Source organism: Grammomys surdaster, unplaced genomic scaffold (genome assembly GCF_004785775.1).
Source record: "Grammomys surdaster isolate TR1022 unplaced genomic scaffold, NIH_TR_1.0 126131, whole genome shotgun sequence".
NCBI classification, from domain to species: Eukaryota; Metazoa; Chordata; class Mammalia; order Rodentia; family Muridae; genus Grammomys; species Grammomys surdaster.
Window position 1 is genome coordinate 2,569,568 of NW_021620939.1, and position 12,761 is coordinate 2,582,328.

At 43.5% G+C, this 12,761-nt stretch overlaps 1 protein-coding gene across 1 annotated transcript in view; it reads right to left on the minus strand.

Moving 5' to 3' along the window:
* Positions 1–18: 18 nt before the first annotated feature.
* Acpp (acid phosphatase, prostate) overlaps positions 19–12,761 on the minus strand; it is a 43,995-nt gene continuing 31,252 nt past the window's right edge. Inside the window, exons 10-11 of the mRNA XM_028756768.1 lie at positions 9,638–9,807; positions 19–574 (exon numbers count right to left, since the gene is read on the minus strand). Coding sequence (XP_028612601.1) covers positions 456–574; positions 9,638–9,807 — 289 coding nt within the window. The 3' untranslated portion in view covers positions 19–455. The remainder of the gene's footprint in view (positions 575–9,637; positions 9,808–12,761) is intronic.

A 12,761-nucleotide genomic window follows, 5' to 3' on the forward strand; every position in this document is an offset into this window, starting at 1 on the left:
AGAGAGAGAGAGAGAGAGAGAGAGAGAGAGAGAGAGAGAGAGAGAGAGAGAGAGGGACTGAGGTAAGCTTATTGAATAACTAAAGTTATTTTTCTGTGGGTCCTCTACTTCCAGTCTAACATTCCGAGTTACCTAGTGTGTTCTCTCTAACCTACATCTTGGTCCCACTTTCTCGTTCGGCTTCTTACTTCTTTCAGGATCTCTGTGTGAGAGAACAGAGGCATCTCTTGCAAAAGAGGCCTATCCTTGCCCTGTGAGCAGCCCACACCACAGCTCAGTGGGAAAGAGACGTAACTAACCTGCCAGCTCTGAACTCTCCCCGATGGCAGTGAGCTCACACCAACTCTAGGCAAGTTCTAAGGGGAGGGCATGGGGAGGACAGAGCCCCACATAGCGGAAGAGCTTCCCACGGGTACTGCTTCATTGAGAGATGTCACTGGAGGTCAGCTGTCTGGTCAGATGTTCCGATACACGTCTCTCTGCCAGCAGGGCCCATGACGGATGAGGACAAGCAGTAGTACCACCAGGATCCCAGTTACCAGGCAAAATGTAGTGGCCAGGATGACCCTCAGCACTGTGGAATGAGAAATATGCATAAAATTAATACGTCCCGAACATGTGAAGATCACAACAATGAACTCTAAGGAAGTTCATGTATCATTGTTGACTTTTGGCCTTAATTTAAGAATTAAAAAAAATCTTTATTTTATGTACAGAAATATAGTTTACATAACTTTTTGCCTTCTTTGTCCTTCTGGTTTTGTTTGTTTGTTTTCAGAGAGAGGGTCTCACATATCCCAGAGGGGCCTTAAACTCCCAATGTAGCCAAAGATGAGCTAGCTTCAACTCCTGATCCTCCTGCCTCACCCTCCCAAGTGCTGGGATGATGGGTGCGCACCATCCTGTCCAGCTTTTCTCCCTTAATTGTAAATTCTAGAGGAATTTCTGAAGTAGCCTTGGATTCAGTAAAGTGTGGTGGGCAGATCACAGGGCTAGGGGTCAGGAGGTGACCTAAGCTCTAGTTTCAGCATGACCTTTGACATTTGGCCTCAGCTTTACTACAAAGGGATAGGAACTGACCAAAGTATCTCTAGGTCATCTCATAATGATAACTTGTTTCATGCCTCCCTATCTTTCCTTCTTCTTTCTTCCCGTCTCCTTTCCTCCCCTCTCCATGGACTGGACTCAAATCTACAATCCTACTGCCTCAGCTTCCTCACTGAATTTTATGACTTTTTATATGGTTAAATTATCCATTGAATCTGCTCACAAGTTCAAAGGAAAATCTGAATAAGTCAAGCAATTGAGTAAAAAAGGTGGAATTATTCCATTTTTAAAAATTGATTTTTCAAAAACCATGTTTTATAGAGAAACTGAGCACTGGTTGACTTTGGGTGCATTTTTTTGCATAAGCATGTACTAGTATGAATCCATAATTATTGTTCATAATTATTGAAAAAGGTCCCTTGATAGATGATGGTCCTGATGGCTCATCTGTAGAACAGTAGTGCTTCTAGAATACAGATGAAAATCCCTGATTTAGCCTAACCTTATCCCAGAGGCAGGAAAGGAAGAAGCAGAGATCATTTGGTTAAGGCTCAGCAAACCATTTTATTGTCCTAGAAACACAGGACCTTATCAGTCTCATGATTTAAATCCATCTGAATGCATATGACTTCTGAATCTACCCTCACCTCCAGCTATGATTTTTTTACTTCAGCTTGACTCGTATCTAGTGTGTACTTGGTATGCAGTAGTCTCCCTTACCTATGGATTCCCTTTCTGTCAGTTACCTGTGGTAGGTAACCATTGTATGAATATATTAGTGGAAAATTCCAGGAATAAAGGACTCATAAATTTTAAATACTACACCTTTCTGAGTAGCATGATGGTGTCTCATACTGTCCCATCCCATCCCGCCCGTGATATGAAGCAAGTCGTCCTTTGTCGATCCTAAGCCGCATGTCCTGCCCACCAATCACACCATAGCACCGTGCTTGCCAGGCAGTTGTTATGTATTTCAGTGCCTGTGTTCAAGTAACCCTTATTTTCCTCAATAATGGTTAAAGAAACAAGAGTAGAAATGCCAGAAGTTGGATCCATGAAGAGAAACTGTGGTATATTTTCCTTGAGTGAAGGATGAAATATATATGAGAGAGAGAGAGAGAGAGAGAGAGAGAGAGAGAGAGAGAGAGAGAGAGAGAGAGAGAGATCATTTATATACCCTTCATTGGATTCATTAGTTTCTAATTCATTTAAATAATTGTTCTATTTTTGCTTTGTTTCTGAAACCATCTCTCATGTGGCCCAGGTGGGTAGGAACTTGCTATGTAGCAGCCAAGGAAGACTTTACACTTTTTGATCCTCCTGCCTCCATCTTCCAAGTACTGAGCTTATAGAAGAGCATCATCACACTGGGTTTTGTGAAGTCCTGGGGATGGAATCTCCAGCCTCGAGTGTGCCAGGCAGCTAAGTGTTCTAGCAGTCGAGCTACATCTTCAATCTTGTTGTATTTTCTAATCAGTTGTTCTCGTTCATCTCTAACCATGCCTAATCTATAAATTAAACTTTAACATAGGTATATATGTACAGGGAAAAGCGTTGTACGTACAGGTTGAATAGTCTCTGCTACGTCAAGCATCTGCTGGGATCCTGGCACATGGGCTCTGGACATCCAATAGGTATTCAATCTTAATTTCAAATGAGAATATCCAAGCCTCCTCCACCCAGATCTTTTTTTCTCATAGCCACCCTTCCCCTTGGATGATGGTAACTTCCTTCTGTTGGCTCTGGGTAAAATGAGTCTTCTGTGATTCCTTTATTGTCCAAATAATCTACACCTGACCTGTCAGGAAAGCCTGACAGTTCCACTGGGGAAAAAAAAAATCCAGAAACCAACGGCTTTCTCCATCTCTGCCACCATCTGCTTTGAGCTGTCCCTATCTGCCAGAACCACTGCAATGGACTCTTTACCTATCCTCAGCTTCTGTTCTTGCTTCACAATCTGTTTTAAACACAGCAGCCAAATGTTTACAAGTCAAATTCTGTCATTTGGCTCCTTCAGGTAAAGTGTGCTGTGCACGGATACTCATGTCCATCACAGCAGAAGCTGAGGTCCTGATGGTGACTCATCCAGCCACACTGCCCTTCCAGCTTCTCTTCAAATATCCCTTAGCATCCCTGCTTGGTCTATTGCTTTAGCTTTTAGCATTGCTGGAATGCTCATCTTACAGACCCCCAGATGGGTACTCCTTTCCTGTCTTTGCACAAGTCTGCTCTTTTCAATGAAGTCTTCCCATTTCAAAGTTCATACACCATCCTCCACTCCCTTCCAACAACAAGAACTTGTAATCTGAATCTTTCAAAAATACTTACTACATTTATTATGTATCATTTGTCTCTCATTTCTTCTAATTGACTATACATTTCAGGATACAAGAACGGTATCTATTGATATCTATGGATCATAGATCAGTACCTGGGACATAAGTGTTAATATATTAATACTTAAATGAGAGACTAAAATGAGGGTGTGGCCCGACTGATAGAGTACTTGCCTACCATGAGCAAAGGCCTGGGTCTGAGTCCCGATACTGCATAAATTGGGTAGGGGTGGAGATGTACCCATAATCTCATACATCATGAGGTAGGGCCAGGAGGGTTAGAAGTTCAAGGACATTCCTCAGATACATAGGGAATTTGAGGCTACTCTGAGGTACACGAAACCATGTCTCAAACACAAAACAACCTCCCCTCCCCCTGCAAAACCACCAAAAATAATAACTTAGAACTCATAAACTCTCAACTTTTAGTTTAGTGTTTTCCCCATGATCAGGATGCTTTTTCTTTTTGTTTGTTTGTTTGTTTGGTTTTTTGAGACAGGGTTTCTCTGTATAGCCCTGGCTGTCCTGGAACTCACTCTGTAGACCAGGCTAGCCTCGGACTCAGAAATCCACCTGCCTCTGCCTCCCAAGTGCTGGGATTAAAGGGGTGTGCCACCACGGCCTGGCCCAGGATGCTTTTTTAATGCCATGAAAAATCTAATTTTAGGAAAGTTAAATCCTAACAGTTTATTAGAACTGTCCTTGGAGCTAGGATAAAGTTGGAGAGAATCAAAAAGATTTGAAGAACAGAAAGAAGCAACTAAACAGAAATAAGGAAGACAGACAGATACTAATGATTTACACCTCACCGACACACGCACACACACACACACTCACACACACTCACTCACACACACACTCACACACACTCACATACACTCACACACACACTCTCACACATACTCACACACACACTCACACACACACTCACACACACTCACACACACTCACATACACTCTCACACACACTCACATACACACTCACACACACTCTGACACACACTCACACACACACTCACACTCATACACACACACTCACACACACACACATTCACACACCCCTCAGATGTCTTAAAAGACTCTATTTTCATAGGTCTGGGAATGATGACACAAGCTTGTAGTCCTATTATTTGCAATGCTAATTTAGAAGGTTTTAAGTTCCTGTCCAGCCTAGCTATTATAGTGAGTCCCTGAAAAAGGTAAGTTAGTTTTCATGGTTAATTTTTTGAATTTAGAAATTTAATTTTTTAATTAGCCATTAATTTTTGCCTATGCTATCATAGCAGTCCCATGAAATAAACATCCCTAGACTTTCATGCAGTGAGCACATGTCCTGTGTTAGGCAAGCCTTGGGAGGTGCTGAGACCCCATAAGCTCTGCTCCTGAGAAACCCAATATGTAACAGGAGAACCAGATAGACACGTCTGTGATATTGTGACACATTAAAGTGGAGGTGTCACCAATGCCATCCAAACAAAGAAAAGTGCAATCAGCAGAGTATATTGAATTTGTAAAAAGGGGAAAAATTGGAAAGCTTATGAGACTTGAAATGGACTGTGAGAGGAACAGGATTTCACATGAGATAGAAATTGTCACCCAGGGTATGTTTGGGACACAATGAGTGGTTATGTATGGGTGGCACACAGGAGTCAGTGTTGGGCTTAAGACTTGATGCACATACTGGGGCCCAGTTTTTATGTTTCTGGTTTAGTCTTGCTCTGAAGCACACAAAAATGATGAGCAGTTGGGATGCCTGGAAGCCAGATGCTCTAGTCTATGTTGAAGAAAATTAACTAGGGATGTCATGATGGGAGATATTGGCAGGTTTCCTATTGAAATCACAGGCAAGATACCCGAGGCTCCGAACTGGAGTTGTGGATGTGGTGGAGACACAGAGGTGGGAACTGGAATGCTGATCATTCTTGTGGCTGAGTTGAAAAGTGTTGGTGACAGATGAAACACCCTGGTCAAGGGGAAGATGTGGGTGAGATAATCTCCTGGGTTTGCACTGTGACTGGAGATGGACACCATGAAAAAAGGATCTGTCCAAATGCTAGGAGAAAATGACCTTGATTTTGAAAGTGGGTCAAGATGATGGACTCTTCTGTGGATGGATGTGACCGAGAGGTAGCTGCAAATAACAGGTCTATGATTCTTCACTTAGGCGTGGCAGTAAGGATTGTAGATGTGGAAGATGGAGGCTGTGGGTAAGCATGGGATGAGGAGAGCAGCTACAGGAGCTTGAAGTGTGATTATTGAAAGGGCTGGTGTAAGGGATCTATCTAAAAGAAGCTAGACGAGGGGCTCAAGAGGACAAACAAACACCAAACTAAACCCAATGCACCAAACCAGACAGACAGACAGACAGACAGGCAGGCAGGCAGGCAGGCAGGCAGGCAGACAAAAACCCTCAGGAAAGACACCCAACTTTGTCCCTTATCATTCCATCTTTAAGTACTGAGTCTTGAACTCAGGGCCTTACACATGCTAGCCAAGCACTCTGCCAATGAGGTGCATTTCCTCCCTTGAATTCAAGATCATGCTGCCTCCAAGTGCTGAGATTTCAGGTGTGCACCACCACACCAGTCTTAGACAACTTTAGAAATTTGGCAGTGTTATGTTCTAGAAGCTGAGGAATGATGGCAATCAGTGTTTCTTATTGCAAAGAGGTCTGGAGCAAGCAAGGGCTGCAAAGAGACCTCATCACATGGGAAGCCACAAAAGCGCATAAGGGAACGTGTCAGACACATCATTCTAGCTGGATATACAGCCAAGGATGGCCTTGAATTCCCACCTCCATTTCTCAAGTGCTGGGCTTACAGACATGGACCATCATACCTAGTATTTTTCCAGTGCTGGGAATCAAACCGAGGTATTCCTGCATGCTGCATCAGCACCCTCCCACCTGAACTACACCCTAGCCCCACTCTTTCTCTCATTCTAGGCCTCAGTTGCTATAGTAGCCTCTTATTCTCCATGACTTCAGCCTCCTTCCTACCCGGTCTAGTCTCTCTCTGTAGCCAGGATATTCCTAAAACCAGAAGCCAATGGCAGCATTAGTTCTGTGCCCAAACTTTTCAGTAACCAGAACAGCATAGCTTGATCTAGGAAGCACTCCTCACCTACCTCTTCCTAAAATGCCCCAGGCTATCTTGAGCTTTCCAACCTCTGTACTTTCTCTCTCCCCTTTCTTTAGGGCACTATCCTTCCTGCTCAGCTCCATTCACCTGGCTGGTTCCTTCTCTCCCTCAGGCATTTGTTTAAACCTTGCTCCATTGGAGAAACCTCTTGTACCCCTTAGACTTAGCTAATTGTTTCTGTGGTTTGTCTTCAGTGTTGCCTGTGTGTTCTTCATCATGGAGCTCCTGTATCCCTAGGTCCTGTTTCTCAACTATCTCCCTGCTTGTCTTGTCTGTCTTGAGTGTAGACTTGGTTGGCAGGGAACAGGCTAGATCATCATTGCCAATGCTACAGTTGCCTCCACTGAGGGCAGAAATAGGTGTGGGGTTGAATTACTGTATACCAAGTAATTCTGCAAGTGCCAAGACCTTTATTGATGGACATGTCCTAGGAAACTGAAGACAATGGCAACAGGGTGAGAAAAAGAAGTTTTAATCAGTTGGTCTTGTCTTTGAGGGAAGAACGATGCTGGGGGGTGGGATACAATGGAGCAGGAGCTCTTAACTATGACTGTGCAAAACAGATGCTAAATGACAAAGGGTCATGACAAGTATGGCCAATGACTGGGTTTTTGCAATGCAGTCACATTTGAGACTCATTCATAGCGTCTGTCCCCTATTACCGACCAACTAACGTAGAGTTCCATTGAGGAAGTCTGGTTGAATCTGGAGGGACGAACACTTATCCAGTCTGCAAACATCAATTGCAGAGTTGCCAGCACCTCATACATGTAGGATATTATTTTTGTCTCTCTTTAGCTATTGGCTTTCTCAGAACATGGGTTCTATATTCCACTGCCGGACCTCCGATCCCTCCACTCCAAGATCACAATTCAGCTATTTGTCAAATTGATTTTAAACTCTTCTACCTTTTATTTGCTAAATCATGTACCAAATTTGCTGCCTCATTAAAATGGCACCCACCCTTACTGCCTTCCATGCTTAGCCTCTGTCATATAGTACCTATGCTAAGTCATCCAACCAAGTGGTCACTTCCCATATCCAGAATGTCTTAATTTCTACCTACTGCCTCTATCATCTGCTGAGACTTTCTTGAACAGTGGTAGAGTCTAGTCCTTTCTTATCAGGAAGTTCATATATAGAGTTTATTTTATCAGAGGCCATCTTGTCCCACAGACTCCTAACAAACCCGAACCAGCAGGGTGTTGGCAACTTGAATCGGAAGCAAGCCCTCTGGTTTGTGTCACTTGCTGATGTCTGTGAGGAGCAGCTGCGACTAATGTCAAGCAACTAAAGAGAAGTTGTGGAAGTCAGTGTCAGGAAGAGACACATGTTTCACCCTTAGATCTGCACAGGACACTGAAGCATGGTGGCCGCTGCTTTTCCTTCTGGTTGATATGCTCTGATCATTGTCCTATTTCTCTTCCCTTGGGTATTGAATTGCCAAGGCTGCTGTGTGGAGGGGGAAATTCTACAAACACGCTGCAGATAGGTTTAACAAGATGAGATACACTGGCTAGGGGATAAAGTACAGAGTGGGCCAAACAGGACTCCCAGGCTGCTGGGTATTGTGTCTAATCAAGGTAAGAGGGAGCTCGGGAGGAAAGATGACTAATTATACACCAGTGAGAAAATATTTATTGAGCATAAAACAATGTCCTATACTGGCTCTCTGAGGTATTGAGGACACAACAGATAGAATTCTTGCTTTGTAGAACTGATACTTTATCTTATGATTCTTATATCCTATAATTCTTGTTCACACCATAACCCACAGAGTTGCAAAACATGTTCTTGTTCCGAGTAAGACACATCACTTCTTTAACACATTGTAAACGTCCTAAGGATACTTTCTCGTCAGATTCTATCTTGAGTAGATGAGGTAGAGCTAGCCACTGCTTAACTCTTTGTCAGAAGAAATTCAAACTATATTTTAATGTAAAAAATTAACTTAAAAACCCAGCTGAGTCATTTTATATTATATTAACAGTCACTTCTGTAAAAACACCTGCCACCCTCCAGGTAAAAAGAGAGCCCTCATGTCTGATCGCAGGAATTTTATTCTAATGAAATAAACATAAGCTTTTCAAAGTTCGTTATTAAAGTATCTTCTTTTGAACTTCCTAATCATGATGCTTTTATTCACGGCTTCTCACTTGCCTCACTGCTGGAAGACAGTTCTTTACATGGGGAGAAGTAACACACAGAAGCTTGTCAACCCTCATATCGCCTCTTGTGAATCAGCTTTAGATTCTGCATCTCAGGCTCTGGAGTTCTGGGAGAGCCTCGGTGGAGCACTCTGACCTCTGAGGTGCCGTGTCTGGATATCTTGTTCTTGTCAGGTTATTTATTGACTACAAAGTGCCTTCCAGGAGCTGCTGTATGGATGCCATATATGGAGCTTTCCGGAAAAGCTTGAGTTTTAGTTTCTTTGAAAGGAACATGAAGGGACACAGAGAGGCTTTTATTTTTCAGTTTTTGCTACCCAGCGTGTTTTAACATACATGTAAAATCTGATCGTTCTAGGCTGGGTATGGAAAGCTCCTTCAGGTGTTCTCCTGTCTCATCTTTTTGCCTTGTGAGAGAAGAACAGGTGAGCACTGTTGTCGGGGTAATCAGTCCTTTGCACATTAGCCTGGGATAAGTGTCTTCCTTTTCATGCTGGTACGCTAACTGGTAGGCTTCGTTTGAAACCTGTTTTACATCAGACATTTCCGGTGAGGTTATAATTCCATCCTGCTCAAGCAAAAACTTTGAGTCCTTCAACAATGGGGGTTCTTTGTACAATTCATGGATCCCACGACAGCCCCACAACTTTGACCTAACTCTTATTCCTGATTACACTGGCAACTGGTTTTTGTTTTTGTTTTTACACTAACAGTGAAAGAAACACCAACCAAATTAGGGATTATGGCAGGTAGGAGTAAGGTTCGACAGAGAGCCGTGGCTTACAGCGAGAGGTTCCTAAATGAAACAGTTATTGATCCAAACCTATTTCCTTTCAAGCTGGGGACAAAAGCTAAAGAACTTTCTGGAAACCCCAGCTGCTTGAGAAGGCACCTTGCACTTCCTGCAGAGCGCTGCAAGCTCATTAACCCCAAGTGTTCTCAGTACCTTGGTGACTGCTTGTGCCCATACACTCTGTGGCCCAGTCCTGGGGGATCACAGGGTCCAGTAGCTCTGCAAACTTCTCCAGAGGGCAGCTGTGGGTGCAGCCCGGCAGCGTGAGTGGGTAGGGCTCGTTCTGGGTCTCATTCCGATAATACATCTCCACAAAGTGCCCCCTGGTGCGACAGGCAGAGGACAGAGCTGTTAGTTCTGCAATGCTAAGTTGTTCTGTAAAATTTCTTTCCACCCAGCTGTAACATATTCCTAAGGACCAGCAAAAGAGCTCGTGAGAAAGAAGGGATTCCAGCCAGTTTGTGTGGGGATGGAGGGGTGCAGGGGATGTAGAGATTAAGACAGGTGCAATAGGCTTGGGGAGTGGAATTGGGAGGGCTGACTTGTTAGATAAACAGGGCACAGAGGATGAGGACCAGTATCCTTCATCAGAGAAGATGCTAATTAGTAGAGGTGGGTGTGACTTTGAATAAGAATGAGGATCTGCTGGTTGTTTCTTTCTCTTTTTTTTTTTTAGACTTATTTTATTTTATATGTGTGTATGCTTGTGAGTGTATACCGTGTGTGTGGGTATCCATGGAGAAACGAAGAGGGCTCAGATCTCCTGGAGCTGTAATTACAGGCAGTTCTTTCTGGGCTTCCCGATGTGGTGCTGAGAACCAAACTCCAAGTCTTCTGTAAGAGCAGTATGTGCTCCGAACTGCAGAGACCTCTCTCAAGACAGGCTTTGTTTGTTTGTTTGTTTGTTTGTTTGTTATGAATACCCCCTAGTTCCTGTTGAATCTGGACTTATTCCTCGGTGTAGCTTTCTTTACTTTTGTATTGAGGGAATGAACTGTTCTAATTTCTTAGCTCTCATGTATTAAACTGGCCTCGTATAAGGTCCTAAGTGACAAGCTGGAGGCTTCATCTAGGACAGCTATTCTCAACTCGTGGCTTGCGACTCCTTTGTGGTTGAACTTCCCTTTGTGGTTAGGAGTTGTCTAGGAACATTGGAAAACACAGATGTTTACATTACTATTTAAACAGTAGCAACATTATAGCTACAAAGTAGCAACGAACATGATTTGATGGTTAAGGGTCACCACAGCATGAGGAACGGTATGAAAATGTCTCAGCATTAGGAAGGTTGAGAATCACTGCTCCAGAGGACAGCAGTCAGCTCAGGGAATAGGGGAGGGGCTTTCTTCATCTCTGTTTCCATTTGATCTCTGGGTAAGGAGAATGTTTATCTTTGTACATGAGAGAAATTTTTGCTTTCCAGTTTTCTGCTAATGACAAACCATAGAAATGAGTAAAGAGTGTTACTCATTTCCAAAGAAGGGGGAATGTGGGAGTCTGCCGAGATGTTGGGACTCACTTTCATATTCTGTCCCTTCAGTGATTTTCATTCATTCCTCTCTTATTTCTCTCCTCTCAGGGATTGTTTTAGTATTCTAAATATGTCCTCCGCCTCAGCCATAAACACAGAAGTGAACAACATAGACAACTGGGGGTAGGCCAAGATGTCAGATCAAGTTCTCTCGGAGAGAAACTGGATATGGATTCGAATCCTGAGTTGTTCTAAGTAGGGCTCTCCCCAAATCTTACTTCTAAAACCAAACAGCTGGAAGGTTGAATGGCCCTGCACCAAACTGACTGTGGAAGTAACAGTGAAAGAGTCAGGAGAGAAACTCGAGTAGGATTTAATGATCTGTCTCATCACGATGACTGCAAGTTTCAACTTGTAGCTGTCGTCATATGCAAGCCTTTAAAGTAGCACTTTAAAGAATAAACACAGTACTGCAAATGTTCACTCATGAGATGTGTTTTTGTTTGTGTGTATAGGCGTGTGATATGGCATGTGTGTGTGCACGCACACCTATGTGTTCATGGGTGGAGATCAGAGGCTAACGTCAGGCATCTTCCTCCCTTGCTTTATCCTTAATTTGGAGACAGGGTCTCTCAGTGGTAGATGTGGAGCTTGCTGTTTTGGCTATAGTGTCTGGCCGTTTATTGCCAGGATCTGCCTATGTCTGACACTCAGGATTGGGGCTGTAAGATGCACACATACACAGTTTTAATACAGGGGCAGGGATCTGGACTCAAGTCCTCATATCTGCCTAGCAAGCACTGTGTTCATTAAGCCATTTCTCCATCCCTTAAGATACATAAAAAAAACAACTCCCCAATATGGCACGAATTGGTACTTACATCTTGGAGTGACATTTTCAGTAACAGCAGCCCCTCCCCCCAGTGGCCTGATGACCAATAAATAGTCCATCAAAATCATAATTAGCTTTCCAAAGACTAGAACTAGGGCCCAGAAGTGACTGCATTTTGAAGACTCCCATGAAGCTTGATGGGATCGAGTGTGTCATTTTAACCAGTAAGGTATGAACGAAACGACATGTTTCTTTGGGTCTGGGGTACTTGATACAATCACCTTTTCCACTCCCTAACTCCTTTGTATAAGCTGCCTGAAGGTGGGCAGTTCTCCAAGCTGTAGGTCAAAAGCCCAGTGATGATGATGATGGTGGTGGTGGTGGTGGTGATGATGATTGCCAATCATCCTCACCTGCTATCACACCGAGAAATACCAGCCTTGACCTAGTGACCAGCTACACCCCGCGCTGGAGGCTTAGATACACAGAGCTTAATTCCCACTGTGCGAAGCCTCTAAGGGGCTGATCTTCACTGATGCAGAAGGGAAAGTTAACCGCTAGGGACTGGAAACAGCCTGTGTTACTATCTTGCCTTCTTTCAGCAGAAAGTCTGAAAGGATGACTTTGGAGTCAGGATCAGGTAATAAACAACTAAAGCCTATGTTAACTTGGATGGCTCCCCCTTGTTCTAACTTAAAGCAGGCAATCAACTTTAACCTTTGATTCCTCCTTGGAGTACAGAGAAAATTATTCTACCATAACAACCAGGTTAACTTGTGTGTATGTGTGTGACTCTTTGAGAAAGTTTGTGTGTGTTTGGGTTTTTTGGTAGAAAAGTTAATAACAGGGGCTTGATTGAGGCCATTCGAGAAAGTGATCCAGTGAGAACATACTATGGTCCCCCAGTAACATTTATGACTTCACACTCTAATAAGCAAGCTCAGGACTGCACACCCCAGTAAAGCAAGTTTAGG